The sequence below is a fragment of the Phocoena phocoena genome, chromosome 11 (genome assembly GCF_963924675.1).
Source record: "Phocoena phocoena chromosome 11, mPhoPho1.1, whole genome shotgun sequence".
Lineage (NCBI taxonomy): Eukaryota > Metazoa > Chordata > Mammalia > Artiodactyla > Phocoenidae > Phocoena > Phocoena phocoena.
In genome coordinates this window covers 24,460,857-24,479,576 of record NC_089229.1, presented here as the reverse complement: position 1 = coordinate 24,479,576, position 18,720 = coordinate 24,460,857, and the positions used below count along the sequence as shown (strand labels likewise).

The 18,720-nt window shown below is 35.0% G+C and overlaps 1 protein-coding gene across 2 annotated transcripts in view; it reads left to right on the top strand.

Annotated features, from left to right (window-relative positions):
- CFAP54 (cilia and flagella associated protein 54) overlaps positions 1-18,720 on the top strand; it is a 297,839-nt gene that overhangs the window by 232,441 nt on the left and 46,678 nt on the right. For both annotated transcript variants that reach the window (XM_065887671.1, XM_065887669.1), the window contains 3 exons: positions 6,512-6,685; positions 8,110-8,333; positions 16,881-17,054. In XM_065887671.1, coding sequence (XP_065743743.1) covers positions 6,512-6,685; positions 8,110-8,333; positions 16,881-17,054 — 572 coding nt within the window. The remainder of the gene's footprint in view (positions 1-6,511; positions 6,686-8,109; positions 8,334-16,880; positions 17,055-18,720) is intronic.

Sequence of the window (18,720 nt, the reverse complement as noted above, 5' to 3'; positions counted from 1 at the left end):
GAAATTAAAACCTTTACAGACAAACAAAAGCTGAGAGAGTTCAGCACCAACAAACCAGCTTTACAACAAATGCTAAAGGAACTTATCTAGGCGAGAAACAGAAGAGAAGGAAAAGACCTACAATAATGAGCCCAAAACAATTAAGAAAATGGGAATAGGAACATACATATCGATAATTACCTTAAATGTAAATGGACTAAATGCTCCCACCAAAAGACACAGATTGGCTGAATGGATACAAAAACGAGACCCATATATATGCTGTCTACAAGAGACCTGCTTCAGACCTAGAGACACATACAGACTGAAAGTAAGGGGATGGAAAAAGATATTCCATGCAAATGGAAACCAAAAGAAAGCTGGAGTAGCAATTTTCATATCAGACAAAATAGATTTTAAAATAAAGACTATTAGAAGAGGCAAAGAAGGACACTACATAATGATCAAGGGATCGATCCAAGAAGAAGATATAACAATTGTATTTATGCACCCAGCATAGGAGCACCTCAATACATAAGGCAAATACTAACAGCCATAAAAGGGGAAATCGACAGTAACACATTCACAGTAGGGGACTTTAACACCCTATTTTCACCAATGGACAGATCATCCAAAATGAATATAAATAAGGAAACACAAGCTTTAAATGATACATTAAACAAGATGGACTTAATTGATATTTATAAGACATTCCATCCAAAAACAACAGAATACACATTTTTCTCAAGTGCTCATGGAACATTCTCCAGGATAGATCATATCTTGGGTCACAAATCAAGCCTTGGTAAATTTAAGAAAATTGAAATTGTATCAAGTATCTTTTCTTACCACAATGCTATGAGACTAGATATCAATTATAGGAAAAGATCTGTAAAAAATACAAACACACGGAGGCTAAACAATACACTACTTAATAACGAAGTGATCACTGAAGAAATCAAAGAGGAAATCAAAAAATACCTAGAAACAAATGACAATGGAGACACGATGACCCAAAACCTATAGGATGCAGCAAAAGCAGTTCTAAGAGGGAAGTTTATAGCAATAGTATCCTACCTTAAGAAACAGGAAACATCTCGAATAAACAATCTAACCTTGCACATAAAGCAATTCGCGAAAGTAGAACAAAAAACACCCAAAATTAGCCGAAGGAAAGAAATCATAAAAATCAGATCAGAAATAAATGAAAAAGAAATGAAGGAAACGATAGCAAAGATCAATAAAACTAAAAGCTGGTTCTTTGAGAAGATAAAAAAAATTGATAAACCATTAGCCAGACTCATCATGAAAAAAAGGGAGAAGACTCAAATCAATAGAATTAGAAATGAAAAAGAAGTCACAACTGACACTGCAGAAATACAAAAGATCATGAGAGATTACTACAAGCAACTCTATGCCAATAAAATGGACAACCTGGAAGAAATGGACAAATTCTTAGAAATGTACAACCTGCCAAGACTGAATCAGGAAGAAATAGAAAATGTGAACAGACCAGTCACAAGCACTGAAATTGAAACTGTGATTAAAAATCTTCCAACAAGCAAAAGCCCAGGACCAGGTGGCTTCACAGGCGAACTCTATCAAACATTTGGAGAAGAGCTAACACCTATCCTTCTCAAACTCTTCCAAAATATAGCAGAGGGAGGAACACTCCCAAACTCATTCTACGAGGCCACCATCACCTTGATACCAAAACCAGACAAGGATGTCACAAAGAAAGAAAACTACAGGCTAATATCACTGATGAACATAGATGCAAAAATCCTCAACAAAATACTAGCAAACAGAATCCAACAGCACATTAAAAGGATCATACACCATGACCAAGTGGGGTTTATTCCAGGAATGCAAGGATTCTTCAATATACGCAAATCAATCAACGTGATACACCATATTAACAAATTGAAGGAGAAAAACCATATGATCATCTCAATAGATGCAGAGAAAGCTTTCAACAAAATTCAACACCCATTTATGATAAAAACCCTGCAGAAAGTAGGCATAGAGGGAACTTTCCTCAACATAATAAAGGCCATATATGACAAACCCACAGCCAACATCATCCTCAATGGTGAAAAACTGAAAGCATTTCCTTTAAGATCAGGAACAAGACAAGGTTGCCCACTCTCACAACTCTTATTCAACATAGTTTTGGAAGTTTTAGCCACAGCAATCAGAGAAGAAAAAGAAATAAAAGGAATCCAAATCGGAAAAGAAGAAGTAAAGCTGTAACTGTTTGCAAATGACATGATACTATACATAGAGAATCCTAAAGATGCTACCAGAAAACTACTAGAGCTTATCAATGAATTTGGTAAAGTAGCAGGATACAAAATTAATGTGCAGAGATCTCTGGCATTCCTATACACAAAAGATGAAAAATCTGAAAGTGAAATCAAGAAAACTCTCCCATTTACCATTGCAACAAAAAGAATATAATATCTAGGAATAAACCTACCTAAGGAGACAAAAAACCTGTATGCAGAAATTTATAAGACACTGTTGAAAGAAATTAAAGATGATACAAATAGATGGAGCAATATACCATGTTCTTGGATTGGAAGAATCAACATTGTGAAAATGACTCTACTACTCAAAGCAATCTACAGATTCAATGCAATCCCTATCAAACTACCACTGGCATTTTTCACAGAACTGGAAAAAATTTTTTCACAATTTGTATGGAAACACAAAAGACTCCTAATAGCCAAAGCAATCTTGAGGACGAAAAACGGAGCTGGGGGAATTAGGCTCCCGGACTTCAGACTATACTACAAAGCTACAGTAATGAAGGCAGTATGGTAGTGGCACGAAAACAGAAATATAGATCAATGGAACAGGATAGAAAGCCCAGAGATAAACCCATGCATATATGGTCACCTTATCTTTGATAAAGGAGGCAGGAATGTACAGTGGAGAAAGGACAGCTTCTTCAATAAGTGGTGCTTGGAAAACTGGACAGCTACATGTAAAAAAATGAAATTAGAACACTCCCTAACTCCGTACACAAAAATAAACTCAAAATAGATTAAAGACCTAAATGTAAGGCCAGACACTATAAAACTCTTAGAGGAAAACATAGGCAGAACACTCTATGACATACATCACAGCAAGATCCTTTTTGACCCACCTCCTAGAGAAATGGAAATAAAAACAGTAATAAACAAATGGGACCTAATGAAACTTAAAAGCTTTTGCACACCAAAGGAAACCATAAACAAGGTGAAAAGATAACCTTCCGAATGGGAGAAAACATTTGCCAATGAAGCAACTGACAAAAGATTAACCTCCAGAATATAAAAGCAGCCCATGCAGCTCAATAACAAAAAAACAAACAACCCAATCCAAAAATAGGCGGAAGACCTAAGTAGGCATTTCTCCAAAGAAGATATACAGATTGCCAACAAACACATGAAAGGATGCTCAACATCATTAATCATTAGAGAAATGCAAGTCAAAACTACGATGAGATATCATCTCACACCAGTCAGAATGGCCATCATCAAAAAATCTAGAAACTATAAATGCTGGAGAGGGTGTGGAGTAAAGGGAACACTCTTGCACTGCTGGTGGAAATGTGAATTGGTACAGCCACTATGGAGAACAGTATGGAGGTTCCTTAAAAAACTACAAATAGACCTACCATATGACCCAGGATTCCCACTACTGGGCATATACTCTGAGAAAACCATAATTCAAGAAGAGTCATGTACCAAAATGTTCATTGCAACTCTATTTACAGTAGCCCGGAGATGGAAACAACCTAAGTGTCCATCATCGGATGAATGGATAAAGAAGATGTGGCACATATACACAATGGAATATTACTCAGCCATAAAAAGAAACGAAATTGAGCGATTTGTAATGTGGTGGATAGGCCTAAAGTCTGTCATACAGAGTGAAGTAAGTCAGAAAGAGAAAGACAAATACCGTATGCTAACCCATATATATGGAATTTAAGAAAATAAAATGTCATGAAAAACCTAGGGGTGAAACAGGAATAAAGACACAGACTTACTAGAGAATGGACTTGAGGATATGGGGAGGGGGAAGGGTAAACTGTGACAAAGCGAGAGGGAGGCATGGACATATATACACTACCATACATAAGGTAGATAGCTAGTGCGAAGCAGCCACATAGCACAGGGAGATCAGCTCGGTGCTTTGTGACCTAGAGGGGTGGGATAGGGAGGGTGGGAGGGAGGGAGACGCAAGAGGGAAGAGATATGGGAACATATTTATATGTATAACTGATTCACTTTGTTATAAAGCAGAAACTAACACACCATTGTAAAGCCATTATACTCCAATAAAGATGTTAAAAAAAAAATTTACACATCTCTCACTAGGACTAAGCTTAAGCATCTTTTGTGTGAACTTTCTGCCTATGATTTGCTCTTTTTGTTTTTGCGGTACACGGCTCTCTCACTGTTGTGGCCTCTTCCGTTGTGGAGCACAGGCTCCGGACACAGGCTCTGGAACCACAGGCTCAGCGGCCATGGCTCACGGGCCCAGCCACTCTGCGGCATGTGGGATCTTCCGGACTGGGGCACGAACCCGTGTCCCCTGCATCAGCAGGCAGACTCTCAACCACCGGGCCACCAGGGAAGCCGTTTTTTATTGGGGGGGGGGTTGGTTTTTTTCCGTTGCCTTTTCTTTAAACATTTTTAGAAGCTCTTAATTATAGAAATCAACCCTTTAACTGTGATATTATTTGCAAATATATTTTTTCAATTATCAGTTATTATTTAGCTTTCTTTATGGTGGTTCTGTCCCATGAAGAAACTTTTTATTTCTAAATGGTATACATTATTAACCTTTTCTTTGATAAGTTTTGCATTTATGTCATAGTTAGAAAGGTTTTGTCCCTATTCTGTGACTATGAATTAGTTCTCCCATGGACCCTTTTACTAATTTATGGAAACCTATTTGGAATATGTAAAAAATAACAAATGGATATAATTTTAGTTTTTCCAGATGGCTACCCTATTTCTGTACTTTTTACTCATTTCCTATTGATCTGTCTATTCAGGTTTCAGTACCACACAGTTTTAATTATTGTAGCCTTATAATATATTTAATATCTATTAAAGTAAATCCCCACTCATTACTCTTCTCAAAATTGTTTTTCTTGTGTTTTATGGCTTTTTATTTTTACTTTGGAAGCAGCTTGTCTAGTTAAAAAAGCTCTCTCATAATTTCATTGGAGTTTCATTACCTTTATATTTTATCTTAGAAACAACATTTTTCTTCTATTGAGTCATCTTAACCAAGAATATTTTATGTCCTATATTTTTTAGTTCATGCCTTTTAAAAAAATATTAGTCCCTTAGGAGTGTTTTAATGTTTTCTTTAAATAGATCTTGTATACTTATTGTCAGGTTTATTTCTGGATATTTTACCTTTTTATTGGTATTACAAAATTTTTTTATTAGATTTCTACCGGTTGTTGTTTTCGTGTGGAGGCTATTGATGTCTCTATATTACTTTATTATCTTTAGGTATGCTTCTCCACTTTATGTTTTTTGAGCAAAGTCTGGGTCAGTAAATGTTTTTATAAAGGGCCAAATAGTAAATATTTTACACTTTGTGGTCTCTGTTGCAGCTATTCAACTCTGCTGTGTTAATGTGAAAGGAACCATAGACAAAATGTAAATAAATGAACATGGCTGTATTCCATTAAGGCTTTAGTTATGGACACTGACATTTGAATTTCATAAGCTTTCACATGTCACAAAATACTATTTAAAATTTTTTTTCAACCACTTAAAAATATAAAGACCATTCTTAGCTCATGGGTCATACATAAACATGCATGGGCCTGATTTGTCCCATGGAGTATAGTTTCTCACTTATGGATTTAGTTAATTCATTTGAAATGCCATCAAATTAATGCCTGTATTTATTCAAGTTTCCTTTTTCTTATTTTTTGGTAATACAAACAATGCTGCCATGAGTATCTTCTGCAAGACTCCTGGTACACATATATGAATATCTGCATTTAAAATTTTATTAGACCCTGCCCAGGAATTTGCTTTCACAAGTGCTGTATGAGAATTCTGGTCTCTTCACATTATTAACAATATTTATTATTTTGAGGTTTTAGTTTCTGTTAATTCCTGAGGAATGTGAAATGGTATTTCATTTTAAATTGCATTTATCTGATTTTTAATGATGCTAAAAATTTTGGCCATTTGGGTTTCCTTTTCTATGAGTTGCCTGTTGAAATTTTTTGCCCATGTTTCTGTTGAACTAGCTGACTTTTTCTTATTGATTACATAGTAGACAAAAAATAATTTGTGTATTCTAAATATCTTTTCTCAGTCTATGGTTTGTCATTTAACTTTGTGTTTGGTGTCTTTTGTGATATAAATTTTTTTTTAATTGAATGCAGCCCTAAGCATCAGTATTTCATTTATGAGTTTTCCTTTTCTTTTTTCACATATGGTTATTTTTCAAGGAAAGCATATTTGTATTCCAATTTTTTTTTTTTTTTTTTTTTTACTTTCAGATAACTACCAAGTTGCCTTCCAGACTGCCTGTACATTCTCTCACCCTAGTGATGAGATATATGAGAATGTAGATACTGGGGGAAAATCCCCAATTAAAGTGGATATTACATGGATTCTTCTGCTGCGCTATTATATTCACCTGCAAAGAATTAATAATATGAGCAAACTGCTAGGTAGGCCTTTTCTGTGTTAAGAAAGAATATATTCCTTTCCAGGAATATATTGTTTAAACTTATTGTTTAAGTCATGTTTCTTATTTAGAATTATAAAATACTTTTGACTTCTTTCTGAGTGAACTCATCAGAAGATGGAAATTTTAGGGGTTCTTAAACTGAGATACGTGGACCTTTGGATAGAACTGTATTTCAATGTATTTAAAAACGTCCTTAGAAGGAGGCAACCAGAGGCATCCCTCAAGACTGCCAAAGTGGTGTGGGGGTCAAAACGGTTAAGAATCAGAGTGACCATAATGTGACAGCTTATAAAATGAACAAGGTGAAATTTTGGCTTTAAGAAGAGAGTGTTCCAGTATCCAGTATGTTAAGGGGAAGATAGGATATTTAACTCCACAAAGTTTTGGATATTGTTCAGTTTTTTTTCTTTTAAATCATTGATTTAAAGATCTAAAGAATATCCAGAAAAACTTGTATAATCTGCTTTAAATCAGTTCCTCCTATGTTTTTGTGACAATGTGTTTATCTGTGCCCATAAAATTGGTGATTCAGTGTTGCTTATTGGCAAACAGTTGGAAAAGACAGGTTGACCATGCCAGCGCCCAGTGATGGAGAAGCCAGCAGGGCAAATAGGCCGAGTCACGGGGTGGCTCAGCATGGTTATTGGGAGTTAGCAATGGGATGGACAAGCACTCGGAAAGGTGTTGGGTAGAAGGTGCATCCTGATGGGGCCAAGAGTTCAATGTCAAGAAAGTGGACATGAGCCAGCACAGCAGGCCCTGGTGATGCCCTCCCCCTTATCAACTCAGCTCACTTCTGGATCTACCTGTTGGTGCTTCCCATGTCAATCGCCCACATTTTACTGCTTTCTGCTCTGGGCTTTCTCAGAAGTTACTATGGCCCAGCATGCAGGCAGGACAGCCTGGAAGTACAAGAGGATTCCACACACTCAGCAGTAACCTGAGGTAGGGAACTGATAGATAGTTGTAACATTGATGGAACAATGTTACATGTTTTTTCCAGGAGGTCCTCAGCAGGACTGAGCCCTCCTTGTCCATAGCTGTAGCCCTTTCATAACTCACTCTTATTGGCTCTTTTCTTCTCTCTATCACACTTTTCCCGTTCTCTCACTTGACATTGGTTTTCAAATAAATTACCTGCACCTACATTTTTGCTTTAAGTTTTTTTGGGGGGAAAACCCAAAATAAGACAACTAGATAGACTATTTTGCGTTGCTAAGCTTGGCCAGAAGCAATTCTATTAGTGTATAAGCTTGAAAAATGGAGGAAGGTCATGGGCAGCCACTAGCTGAGGTGGGGATATACAGGAATAAAGTTAATGAGTAAAGGCCAACAATATTGAGACCATTTTGTTATCTAACATGACTTATATTAGTGTTTTGGTTTTTTTTTTTTTTCTTTAAGCATCTCTGAAGCCAGGATCTGGAATGTCTTTGCCAGATGACACACTTCTCACTTCTCTTTTCAACTCTGGATTGATTTTGCGCCAAAAAGAAATGCATTTTTTCCTTAAAAGATTCTTACAGCTATATTCTTCTTCCTGTATTGATGAATTTCCAAAAGAACTATTTCAAGTCATAGAAAATCCATCTTTTCCAGAAAAATTCTTATATGACTCATCAAGCAAGGTAATGTTTCAAAACGTTATATGTTTCTGTAAGACTTCTTAGAATCATCCTTATATTTCCGAAAGAAGCACATTAACCTCAATGCTGGCACAAAGGTTTCTAGTTCCCTCAGAGTTCCTGGGAAGGCTTGTTTCTGTTTTACCAGAGAAAGGCCAACCAGACATCCTGGATTTTCTGTTTTCTTATGTCCTGTTCTGCTACTCTCATAAATCTTCAAAATGTCTCAGAATTTTCTATATTCCTACACATAACAGTATCTCTCAGGGAGTCATTTTGCCAAGAAGTTATACAAATTTCAATATAATCACCCTATAAGAAAACTAGACTGAGTTTCTAAATCTATGCCCAATTTCTGTACCTTTGTTTTACACATGTAATAAAAAAAAAATTCATTCTGTGTATTCTTTGCAATCATGATTGTGATAAATAGTAAAGGGAAGGTTTTTTAAGTAAAGTTAAAAGCTTGAAGGTTTGTTTTTTTTTGAGGGGCGCAAGTGTTATTAAATTGGATGGGCTTTCCCAAAATATGTAATATGGAAACTTCTTTTAAGTTACCTATTGAAGAGACATAAAAAGAGGAGTATGAATGATGTTTTTTTTTTAAGCTACTGGGGTCTTGAATAATAGTAGTTTTAAAATAAACTATCAAAATGGATGAATTGGAAGACACAGAAAAAGTACAGAGTTTTAGTAAAAATAGAGATTTGTTTCAAATTTGTTATATTCAACAAGCATATGTTGAATACTAACAATATGCCAGATACTTTTAGCTGGTAGAGGAAGCAGGAATGGATAAGGCATAGTCACTGTGCATAGCTCTGGTGTGATAGCAGAGAGAGATGGGTAGAGTTATAGCACAAAGGAAAATTGCAGCACTTCAGGGATGCTTTTAAAGAGAAAATGGCAGGGTTAACAGCAGAAAGAATATGAAAATTAAAATGTTATTTCTACTGTCAATAGCGTGTAGGGCTGATTGGCAAAGTATAAACGAAAGGCAGTTATCCAAGAAAGAGCTGATGGAGTAACCAAACTTATGACCATAGGAATGGAAAGGAAGAGATGTATGTAAAAGATATGGCTTCAGTAAAATTCAAAACAAAACAAAACAAAACAGCTTAGTGACCCTGTGTAGATGGAAATTGAAGACAAGAGAATGATCAATGTTTATTTCATCATTTGGAACCTCTGTGATCATTAGAGCATGATAACACCATTAGCAGATACAGTGGAGGCGAGAGGGTGAGAATGTTTGTGGAGAAGGCTGGTATGTTCAGCTCTGAGATAACAAGAGTTTGAGATTATACTAGAAAATTTAAGAGGACATAATGTAAGTTTTCAGTATGTATTTGTGAAATGAATAAATCAAGTCATTTGCATAGAATTCTTTCTAAAATAGAAAAAAACATTCATTTTGAATTGTCTTGACTTTGGACTTCACCATACAGTACTTTAATTTTTATAATTATAGACTTGCCCATACCAGACACGTTCATGTTTCTGTTTTCAACTATCCGAGAGAAGTGACCTGAAAATGTGGCTTGTTCCAAATGGGAACCTTTTCTCATTTTATCCTACTGGAGTATAGTAACCTTATGTTTGGGGTAAATGATAATAAAATTTTTTTTTTTTAAATCATCCTTTGGAACAAGAGAGTAGGGTGACTGAATAAACTGTGATTTTAAAAAGTAGTGGAAAGACCTACTAAGGAATATTTAAGAATTCAGTTAAAGAAGTGATCCTCAATTGGGGTTATGGAGTTGGCCCCAGGGCAGTGTATTGGAATCCACATAGGAAGATTTTTCAAATTACTTTCTGGATTCTGGGGTATTGGGATGGCCAATACTCAGCATCTCCATTTCCTGCCCCAGATTCTAAATCTTTGAGAAATAAAAAAGTAAGCCATGGTGGAAATTAATAAATATCCAACTTTATGAATCACAAAGTTGATATTGTAGGATATGGTTTGTATTTACTGGTAAATGGTCTCCCTAGTCGTGATTAGCAAAGTTTACAGTTCTACCAATCCAGGCTTGGGGGTTTTGGCAGGGAGAGGGATCGTTACAGGCCTACTTAAAATCTGTGGGGACAGAAACCCTTTAAAATCTGTTGCATGAAGGAGCAGAGACTGTTCACTACCTACAAACAGTATGCTCCGAAGCAGAGAGAGCAGAATAATGCATATTCAAAATTATTTTTCTCAAATTCACCAATCAAGTAATTCTCTTGAGGGAGAGGAGTGAGAGGAGGTAGAAAGGCCAGGAATGTATCATTGATGTCTGGCCCTCCACAGTGCAGGAAACTGTGGAGCGGGGTCACATCGTTTCCATCTAACACCAGAGTCTGGTTCACCCGTCCTCGGAACTGAGACTACCTTGAGGTTTACTGCCACATGTCCCAGACACTTCAGGTGTTTTGGAGTAGGGGAGAGAGAATGGGAAGGTTGAGAACTATAGTTTCAATGGATGTATTCTTGTGAATATGTTATAAGAGTTGGGAAGCTAATATGTGTGATTTCGTAAATACTGTTCTGAAAGGAGCTTTGCTTGAATATTTCAGTATTAAGGGTAGCCTATCATTATCCAGTTCCTAAGGATGAAGCTCCAAACGTACAACCTTGAATACAGTGTAAATATCGATACATGTGATATTTCGAATGGTAGCAATATTATCAAAGAGTTGTTTCACCTGCTCTTTTTTTTGGGGGGGAGGGATATAATTAGTGTAACACTCTCCCAGGATAATCAGCTCTGGAGATCACTGTCACTTGCCTGACAGGTGCAAGCCACCTAATCATGTGTTTGTTTCACTGGGGTAGACAGAAAATGAGCATAAAGCCTTTGGATTAAAAAAAAAAAATAACCTCCAAGCTTGGCTGATTTTTATAATAACATTTTTGAGCCTTTAATCACTCAGGAGGCTATTTCAGTCAAACTCTTTGCATACTTTGATACAACCTGCTTTTCCCCCACAAAGAAGTAGATGCCTTTCCAGAACCATCATTGCTACATGTCATGCTCATCAGCTTTGTGAAGCTGTATGTTGTCAAGTCTATTGAAGCTTTGTGATGGAAAAACAAAAGTGCTAAACAAATTACATTAAAAATTCCCAAAACCAAAAAGGACATGATTAAAATGCTGCACAGGGCTGAGTTATTCATGTTTAGACCGTGACAGACTGCGTAAGGTCAAATATTTGATTAGTGCAAAGTGATTTGTTGGTTATAGGATGTGGCAAACAAGAGTGCTTCTGGTAGGTCTGTTGTTTCATTCCTTTCAAACAATAAATCAAACATATAAAAAGTACTCAGTGTATAGCCCATCAACTAGCTTATGTAATTAATCCCATTAAGCAATTAGATATTACATTTTTTAAAGTGAATAGAAAATTCATAATATAAATATAAAAAATATTTATAGGACATTCCATCCAAAAACAGCAGATTACACTTTCTTCTCAAGTGCGCATGGAACGTTCTCCAGGATAGATCACATCTTGAGTCACAAATCAAGCCTCAGTAAATTTTAAAAAATTGAAATCATATCAAGCATCTTTTCTGACCACAACACTATGAGATTAGAAATCAATTACAGGGAAAAAAACGTAAAAAACACAAACACATGGAGACTAAACAATACGTTACTAAATAAGCAAGAAATCACTGAAGAAATCAAAGAGGAAATCAAAAAATACCTAGAGACAAATGACAATGAAAAACTGATATCCAAAACCTATGAGATGCAGCAAAAGCAGTTCTAAGAGGGAAGTTTATAGCTATACAAGCCTACCTCAAGAAACAAGAAAAATCTCAAGCAAACAATCTAACCTTACACCTAAAGGAACTAGAGAAAGAAAAACAAACAAAACCCAAAGTTAGCAGAAGGAAAGAAATCATAAAGATCAGAGCAGAAATAAATGAAATAGAAACAAAGAAAACAATAGCAAAGATCAATAAAACTAAAAGCTGGTTCTTTGAGAAGATAAACAAAATTGATAAACCACTAGCCAGAGTCATCAAGAAAAAGAGGGAGAGGACTCAAATCAATAAAATTAGAAATGAAAAAGGAGAAGTTACAACAGACACCGCAGAAATAGAAAGCATCCTAAGAGACTACTACAAGCAATTCTATGCCAATAAAATGAACAACCTGGAAGAAATGGACAAATTCTTAGAAAGGTATAACCTTCCAATACTGAATCAGGAATAAACAGAAAATGTGAACAGACAAATCACAAGTAAAGAAATTGAAACTGTGATTAAAAATCTTCCAACAAAGAAAAGTCTAGGACCAGATGGCTTCACAGGTGCATTCTATCAAACATTTAGAGAAGAGCTAACACCCATCCTTCTCAAACTCTTCCAAAAAATTGCAGAGGAAGGAACACTACCAAACTCATTCTATGAGGCCACCATCACCCTGATACCAAAACCAGACAAAGATACTACAAAAAAAAAAATTACAGACCAATATCACTGATGAATATAGATGCAAAAATCATCAACAAAATACTAGCAAACAGAATCCAACAACATATTAAAAGGATCATACACCATGATCAAGTGGGGTTTATCCCAGGGATGCAAGGATTCTTCAATATATGCAAATCAATCAATGTGATACACCATATTAACAAATTGAAGAATAAAAACCATATGGTCATCTCAACAGATGCAGAAAAAACTTTTGACAAAATTAAACACCCATTTATGATAAAAACTCTCCAGAAAGTGGGCATAGAGGGAACCTACCTCAACATAATAAAGGCCATATATGAGAAACCCACAGCAAACATTCTCAATGGTGAAAAACTGAAAGCATTTCCTCTAAGATCAGGAACAAGACAAGGATGTCCAGTCTCACCACTATTATTCAACATAGTTTTGGAAGTCCTAGATGTGGCAATCAGAGAAGAAAAAGACACAAGAGGAATTCAAATTGGAAAAGAAGAAGTAAAACTGTCACTGTTTGCAGATGACATGATACTATACATAGAGAATCCTAAAAATGCCACTGGAAAACTACTAGAGCTTATCAATGAATATGGTAAAGTTGCAGGATACAAAATTAATGCACAGAAATCTCTGGCATTCCTATACATTAATGATGAAAAATCTGAAAGAGAAATTATGGAAACACTCCCATTTACCATTGCAACAAAAAGAATAATATACCTAGGAATAAACTTACCTAGGGAGACAAAAGACCTGTATGCAGAAAACTATAAGATGCTGATGAAAGAAATTAAAGATGATACAACCAGATGGAGAGATATACCATGTTCTTGGATTAGAAGAATCAATATTGTGAAAATGACTATACTACCCAAAGCAATCTACAGATTCAATGCAATCCCTATCAAATTACCAATGGCATTTTTTACATAACTAGAACAAATAATCTTAAATTTTGTATGGAGACACAAAAGACCCCGAATAGCCAAAGCAGCCTTGAGGGAAAAAAACGGAGCTGGAGGAATCAGACTCCCTGACTTCAGACTATACTACAAAGCTACAGTAATCAAGACAATATGGTACTGGCACAAAAACAGAAACATAGATCAATGGAACAAGATAGAAAGCCCAGAGATAAACCCACACACCTATGGTCAACTAATCTATGACAAAGGAGGCAAAGATATACAATGGAAAAAAGAAAGTCTCTTCAATAAGTGGTGCTGGGAAAACTGGGCAGCTACATGTAAAAGAACGAAATTAGAACACTCCCTAACACCATAAACAAAAATAAACTCAAAATGGATTAGAGACCTAAATGTAAGACCGGACACTATAAAACTGTTAGAGGAAAACATAGGAAGAACACTCTTTGACATAAATCACAGCAAAATCTTTTTTGATCCACCTCCTAGAGTAATGGAAATAAAAACAAAAATAAACAAATGGGACCTAATGAAACTTAAAAGCTTTTGCATAGCAAAGGAAACCATAAACAAGATGAAACGACAACCCTCAGAATGGGAGAAAATATTTGCAAACAAATCAATGGACAAAGGATTAATCTCCAAAATATATAAACAGCTCATGCAGCTCAATATTAAAGAAACAAACAACCCAATCCACAAATGGGCAGAAGACTTAAATAGACATTTCTCCAAAGAAGACATGCAGATGGCCAAGAAGCACATGAAAAGCTGCTCAGCATCACTAATTATTAGAGAAATGCAAATCAAAACTACAATGAGGTATCACCTCACACCAGTTAGAATGGGCATCATCAGAAAATCTACAAACAGCAAGTACTGGAGAGGATGTGGAGAAAAGGGAACCCTCTTGCACTGTTAGTGGGAATGTAAATTGATAAAGCTACTATGGAGAACAGAGTAGGGGTTCCTTAAAAAACTAAAAATAGAATTACCATATGATCCAGCCATCCCACTACTGGGCATATACCCAGAGAAAACCATAATTCAAAAAGACACATGCACCCCAATGTTCATTGCAGCACTATTTACAATAGCCAGGTCATGGAAGCAACCTAAATGCCCATCAACAGATGGGCATAAAGAAGAGGTGGTACATATATACAATGGGATATTACTCAGCCATAAAAAGGAATGAAATTGAGTCATTTGTTGAGACGTGGATGGATCTTTTGACTGTCACACAGAGTGAAGTAAGTCCGAAGGAGAAAACCAAATATCGTATATTAACGCATGTATGTGGAACCTAGAAAAATGGTACAGGTGAACTGGTTTGCAGGGCAGAAGTTGAGACAGAGTTGTAGAGAACAAACGTATGGACACCAAGGGGGGAAAACCGCAGTGGGGTGGGGATGGTGGTGTGCTGAATTGAGCAATTGGGATTGACATGTATACACTGATGTGTATAAAATTGATGACTAATAAGAACCTGCAGTATAAACAAACAAACAAGAACAACAAAAAACAACTAATACTAAACTTTCTTTGGATTATTTTTATAGAAATATGTTAATATAAATGTTTCAGACATTACATGAAATTTCTAAAAAAAAGTACTCTGTATAGCCCATCAACTAGCTTATGTAATTAATCCCATTAGCAATTAGATATTACGTTTTTAAAAAAATGAATAGAAAATTAAATGCCCTATTTTAATATTGACTTCTGTTATAGTTTATTATTATTAGGCCATCATGCTAATAAACATTATAAATATTGAAATAGAATGTATTTGCTTTTTAGTTTTCTCCACTTAGCTAGTTATTAAATATGAATTCTTTGCTAAAATAGTCAGAACCTCTGAAAGGTGCTCAGATATGAAAAAATGTGAGAAGTTTTTTCTGAATCAATTATTTACCTGATTTTTTCGTGAACTGCTTGACATAGAATTAATCTTTATTAAGCACTTTTAAATGATTATTTAATCCTAATAATCTTATTTATTATGCATTTTGGTCATGTTTTTAGTATCATAGTGCTAATAAATGAGGATTCTGGCTTATCATATCCCTTTATGATAGTCTCTAGACATTTTTAAATAGTTTTCACCTTTGATATTGCCTTTCAGTCCAGACATGTTTTTTCTTTTATCAGTAGACAACTTGAAAGGTCAATGTATTTATTTCTCTCTTTATTTTTATTTTGAAGACTTTGCATTGACAGTCTTCTATTGTATCTTGAATAGACTCAGAAATGGAAGGTACAAAGTGTTATAGAAACACCAGGCATTTCTTTCTAGCCACTGACATGTTCCCTTTGGTCACCAAGCCTTTGAGACACCTTAGATGTCAAGAGTTTAGTAGAAGAACTGCTTTCCAGCTACCATGCTGTAATCTTGGGAATAACAAGAAATTAATTTTGAAAATAGTTTGTACTCCATTGAAGAAAAGCCTTTATAGAGTTGAGATATTATTATCACCATTATTATCTCTCTGGCTAGACTCTTATTTTGTTGATATCATTCATGCTTTACTTTCTTAGCTACCTTAAAAAACTAAGTAAATATTTTATGAAGTTGCCAATTGCAGTCTACACATTTATGTTTCTTGAAAACTCCTGATTCAGGGACCAAGTTCCATCAGATGAGCTGGGCCCAGATCCAGCAAGACTAAACTTACAAATCAGCTACATTCATTTAAAGAGGGAATGAGAGTAATGGATTTTAACCTCTTAGAGCAAAAACTCTGTCTTATTTTGCATATGGTACTGCAAAGAATGCTATTGGAAAATAGATAATAAATTGTAACCAAACCCTAAGTATCTTCACAAGTGAATAAACAAGAAGGAAAGTAGAAGATGTTCTTAGACTACATGGTGACCTTGAGACTGAAATGATAGCATGGACATTTTCCCTCTAGATCTTTACTCTTGAATATTCACCAAAGTGGAAGACATTTGTTGAGTTCACTGGGTTTTGAAATATATTTTTTCTATAAAAGAATCTTCTCTGTGGTAATCAGGGGCAGTTTTAAGACCTACATCCATAAAACAAGCTGAGATGATTCCCCGAGTTTTCCAATAGTCAATATTGAATGAAAATTGAATGAATGTTTTAAATATTGAATAAATTCATTACCAGCAATTAAGCTGATGTTTCTGTTTGTTCCCTAGTTAGGAACAACTGACAGTTCTCTACACTCCAACTTATCATTAAAACTCTTTGCCAGCCCATCGTATGGAGATGTGGTGTCCTCAGTTGTAGCAACACAAGCTTTAAACAAAGAACTTTGCTTTCAGTGGTACATTCCTCCCCTGGAAAAACCTCCAAAGGAAACAGAACCTATGGTATGTAATATAATTATAAAGCTAAATCTTACATTTGGATATAAAGTTTAATGAAGCCATTATAACTTAAAGAGTAGAGAAGATCCTCTTATCATATAGACAGAAATATACAGCAATTTAGAATCTATGTTGTCCAGCAGAATGAATGTGAAATAATTAAGAGATCCTGGGAAAGCTGGGTTCATATTGATCATTTTCCTTTTTCCTGAACTTAAAGAGAAACTTTCCAATGTGTCACCATTACATATGATGTTTAATATTTTTTTGTAGTTATCCTTTATCACATTAAGGAAATTTTTTCCTATTGCCACCTTAATAGGAAGTTTTATCATGAATATTTTACTGTATCTATTAAGAGGATTTTATCATTTATCTCTTTTAATATAGTAATTGATTTTATAATGTTAAATCAGCCTTGTGCTCCTGAGATAAACTCAAATTGGTCATGATGTATTCATTTTACTAGATTCAGTTTGCTAATGTTTCATATTGAATTTTTGCCACTGTTTTCAAGAGTAATATTGGACTATAATTTTTCCTTTTTGTGCTATCCTTGTCAGATATTTTCTGTATGAGGCTTTTGCTAGGCTCTTAAAATGTGTTGATAAATATAACCATGTTTTTCTGTTCTATAGTGAAGTTTGTGTAAGTTTGGAGTAACCTCTTTCCTCAGATATTTGCTAAGAGCTCATCAATAAAGCCCTTGTGTTTTTGTTGTGAGATAATATAAGACTAGTGATGTAATTCTCCATAGTTAGAGGCAGTCTTTAAGCAATAGTACTAATGTACTGGTTATCAGAGCTGGTATCAGTTCTGACTGGGCTAATATCTGTTCTAATGGTTAGTGCCTTTGTCAAACCAAGTTTTAAGTATTCTGACTATCACCCCTGTTTATAGAACATTGGGATTTTCTATTTCTTCTTGAGTCAGTTTTGCTTAAGTTGCTTTTTCTAGGAATTTCCCCATTTTATTTAAAATTTCTCTCATATTTTTAAGCTATCTGGTGTATGTGTAGTGAAGTATCCCTTTTCACACCTTATATTGCTTATTTGTGCATTTTTTTCTTGGTCATTGTCACCAGAGATTTCTCATTAATTAGTTTTATTTCGTTAACCCTAAATATCTTCTACTGTTTTTTTCGTGTGTGTGTGTGTTCTTTTCCTAACTACTGACTTCTTGAGATAGATATTAGCTCAATATTTAGTTCTTTCTTTTCTAATCTATGCATTTTAAAGCTATCAGTTTCTCTCTAAATATTGCTTTGGCTTCATCCCACAAGTTTTATTATAGTATTGTCATCATCTTTCAGTTAAAAATAACTTTTGAAGTTTCCATTGTGATTTCTTCTTTGACTCGTGGGTCATTTCAACATATGTTTCTTAAGTTACAAACTATATGAAGCTTTTCTAGTTATCTTTTGTTGTTTATTCGTAGATTATTTTGTTCTGTGGTAATAAAAAAAATGCTCTGTATGATTGATATTTGTTGAAGCTTGCTTTTTTTTTTGCCAGGAAGGTGTTTATTGTGTAAATATTCCATTGCTCTTAAAAAGAATGTGCTCTCCTCAGTTGTTGAGGCAGTGTTGATATATGTCCAATAGGTTAGTTTGTATAGTCTTGTTCAGATACTCTATATTCTTGGTGATTTTTCTAGTTTTTTTTGAAAA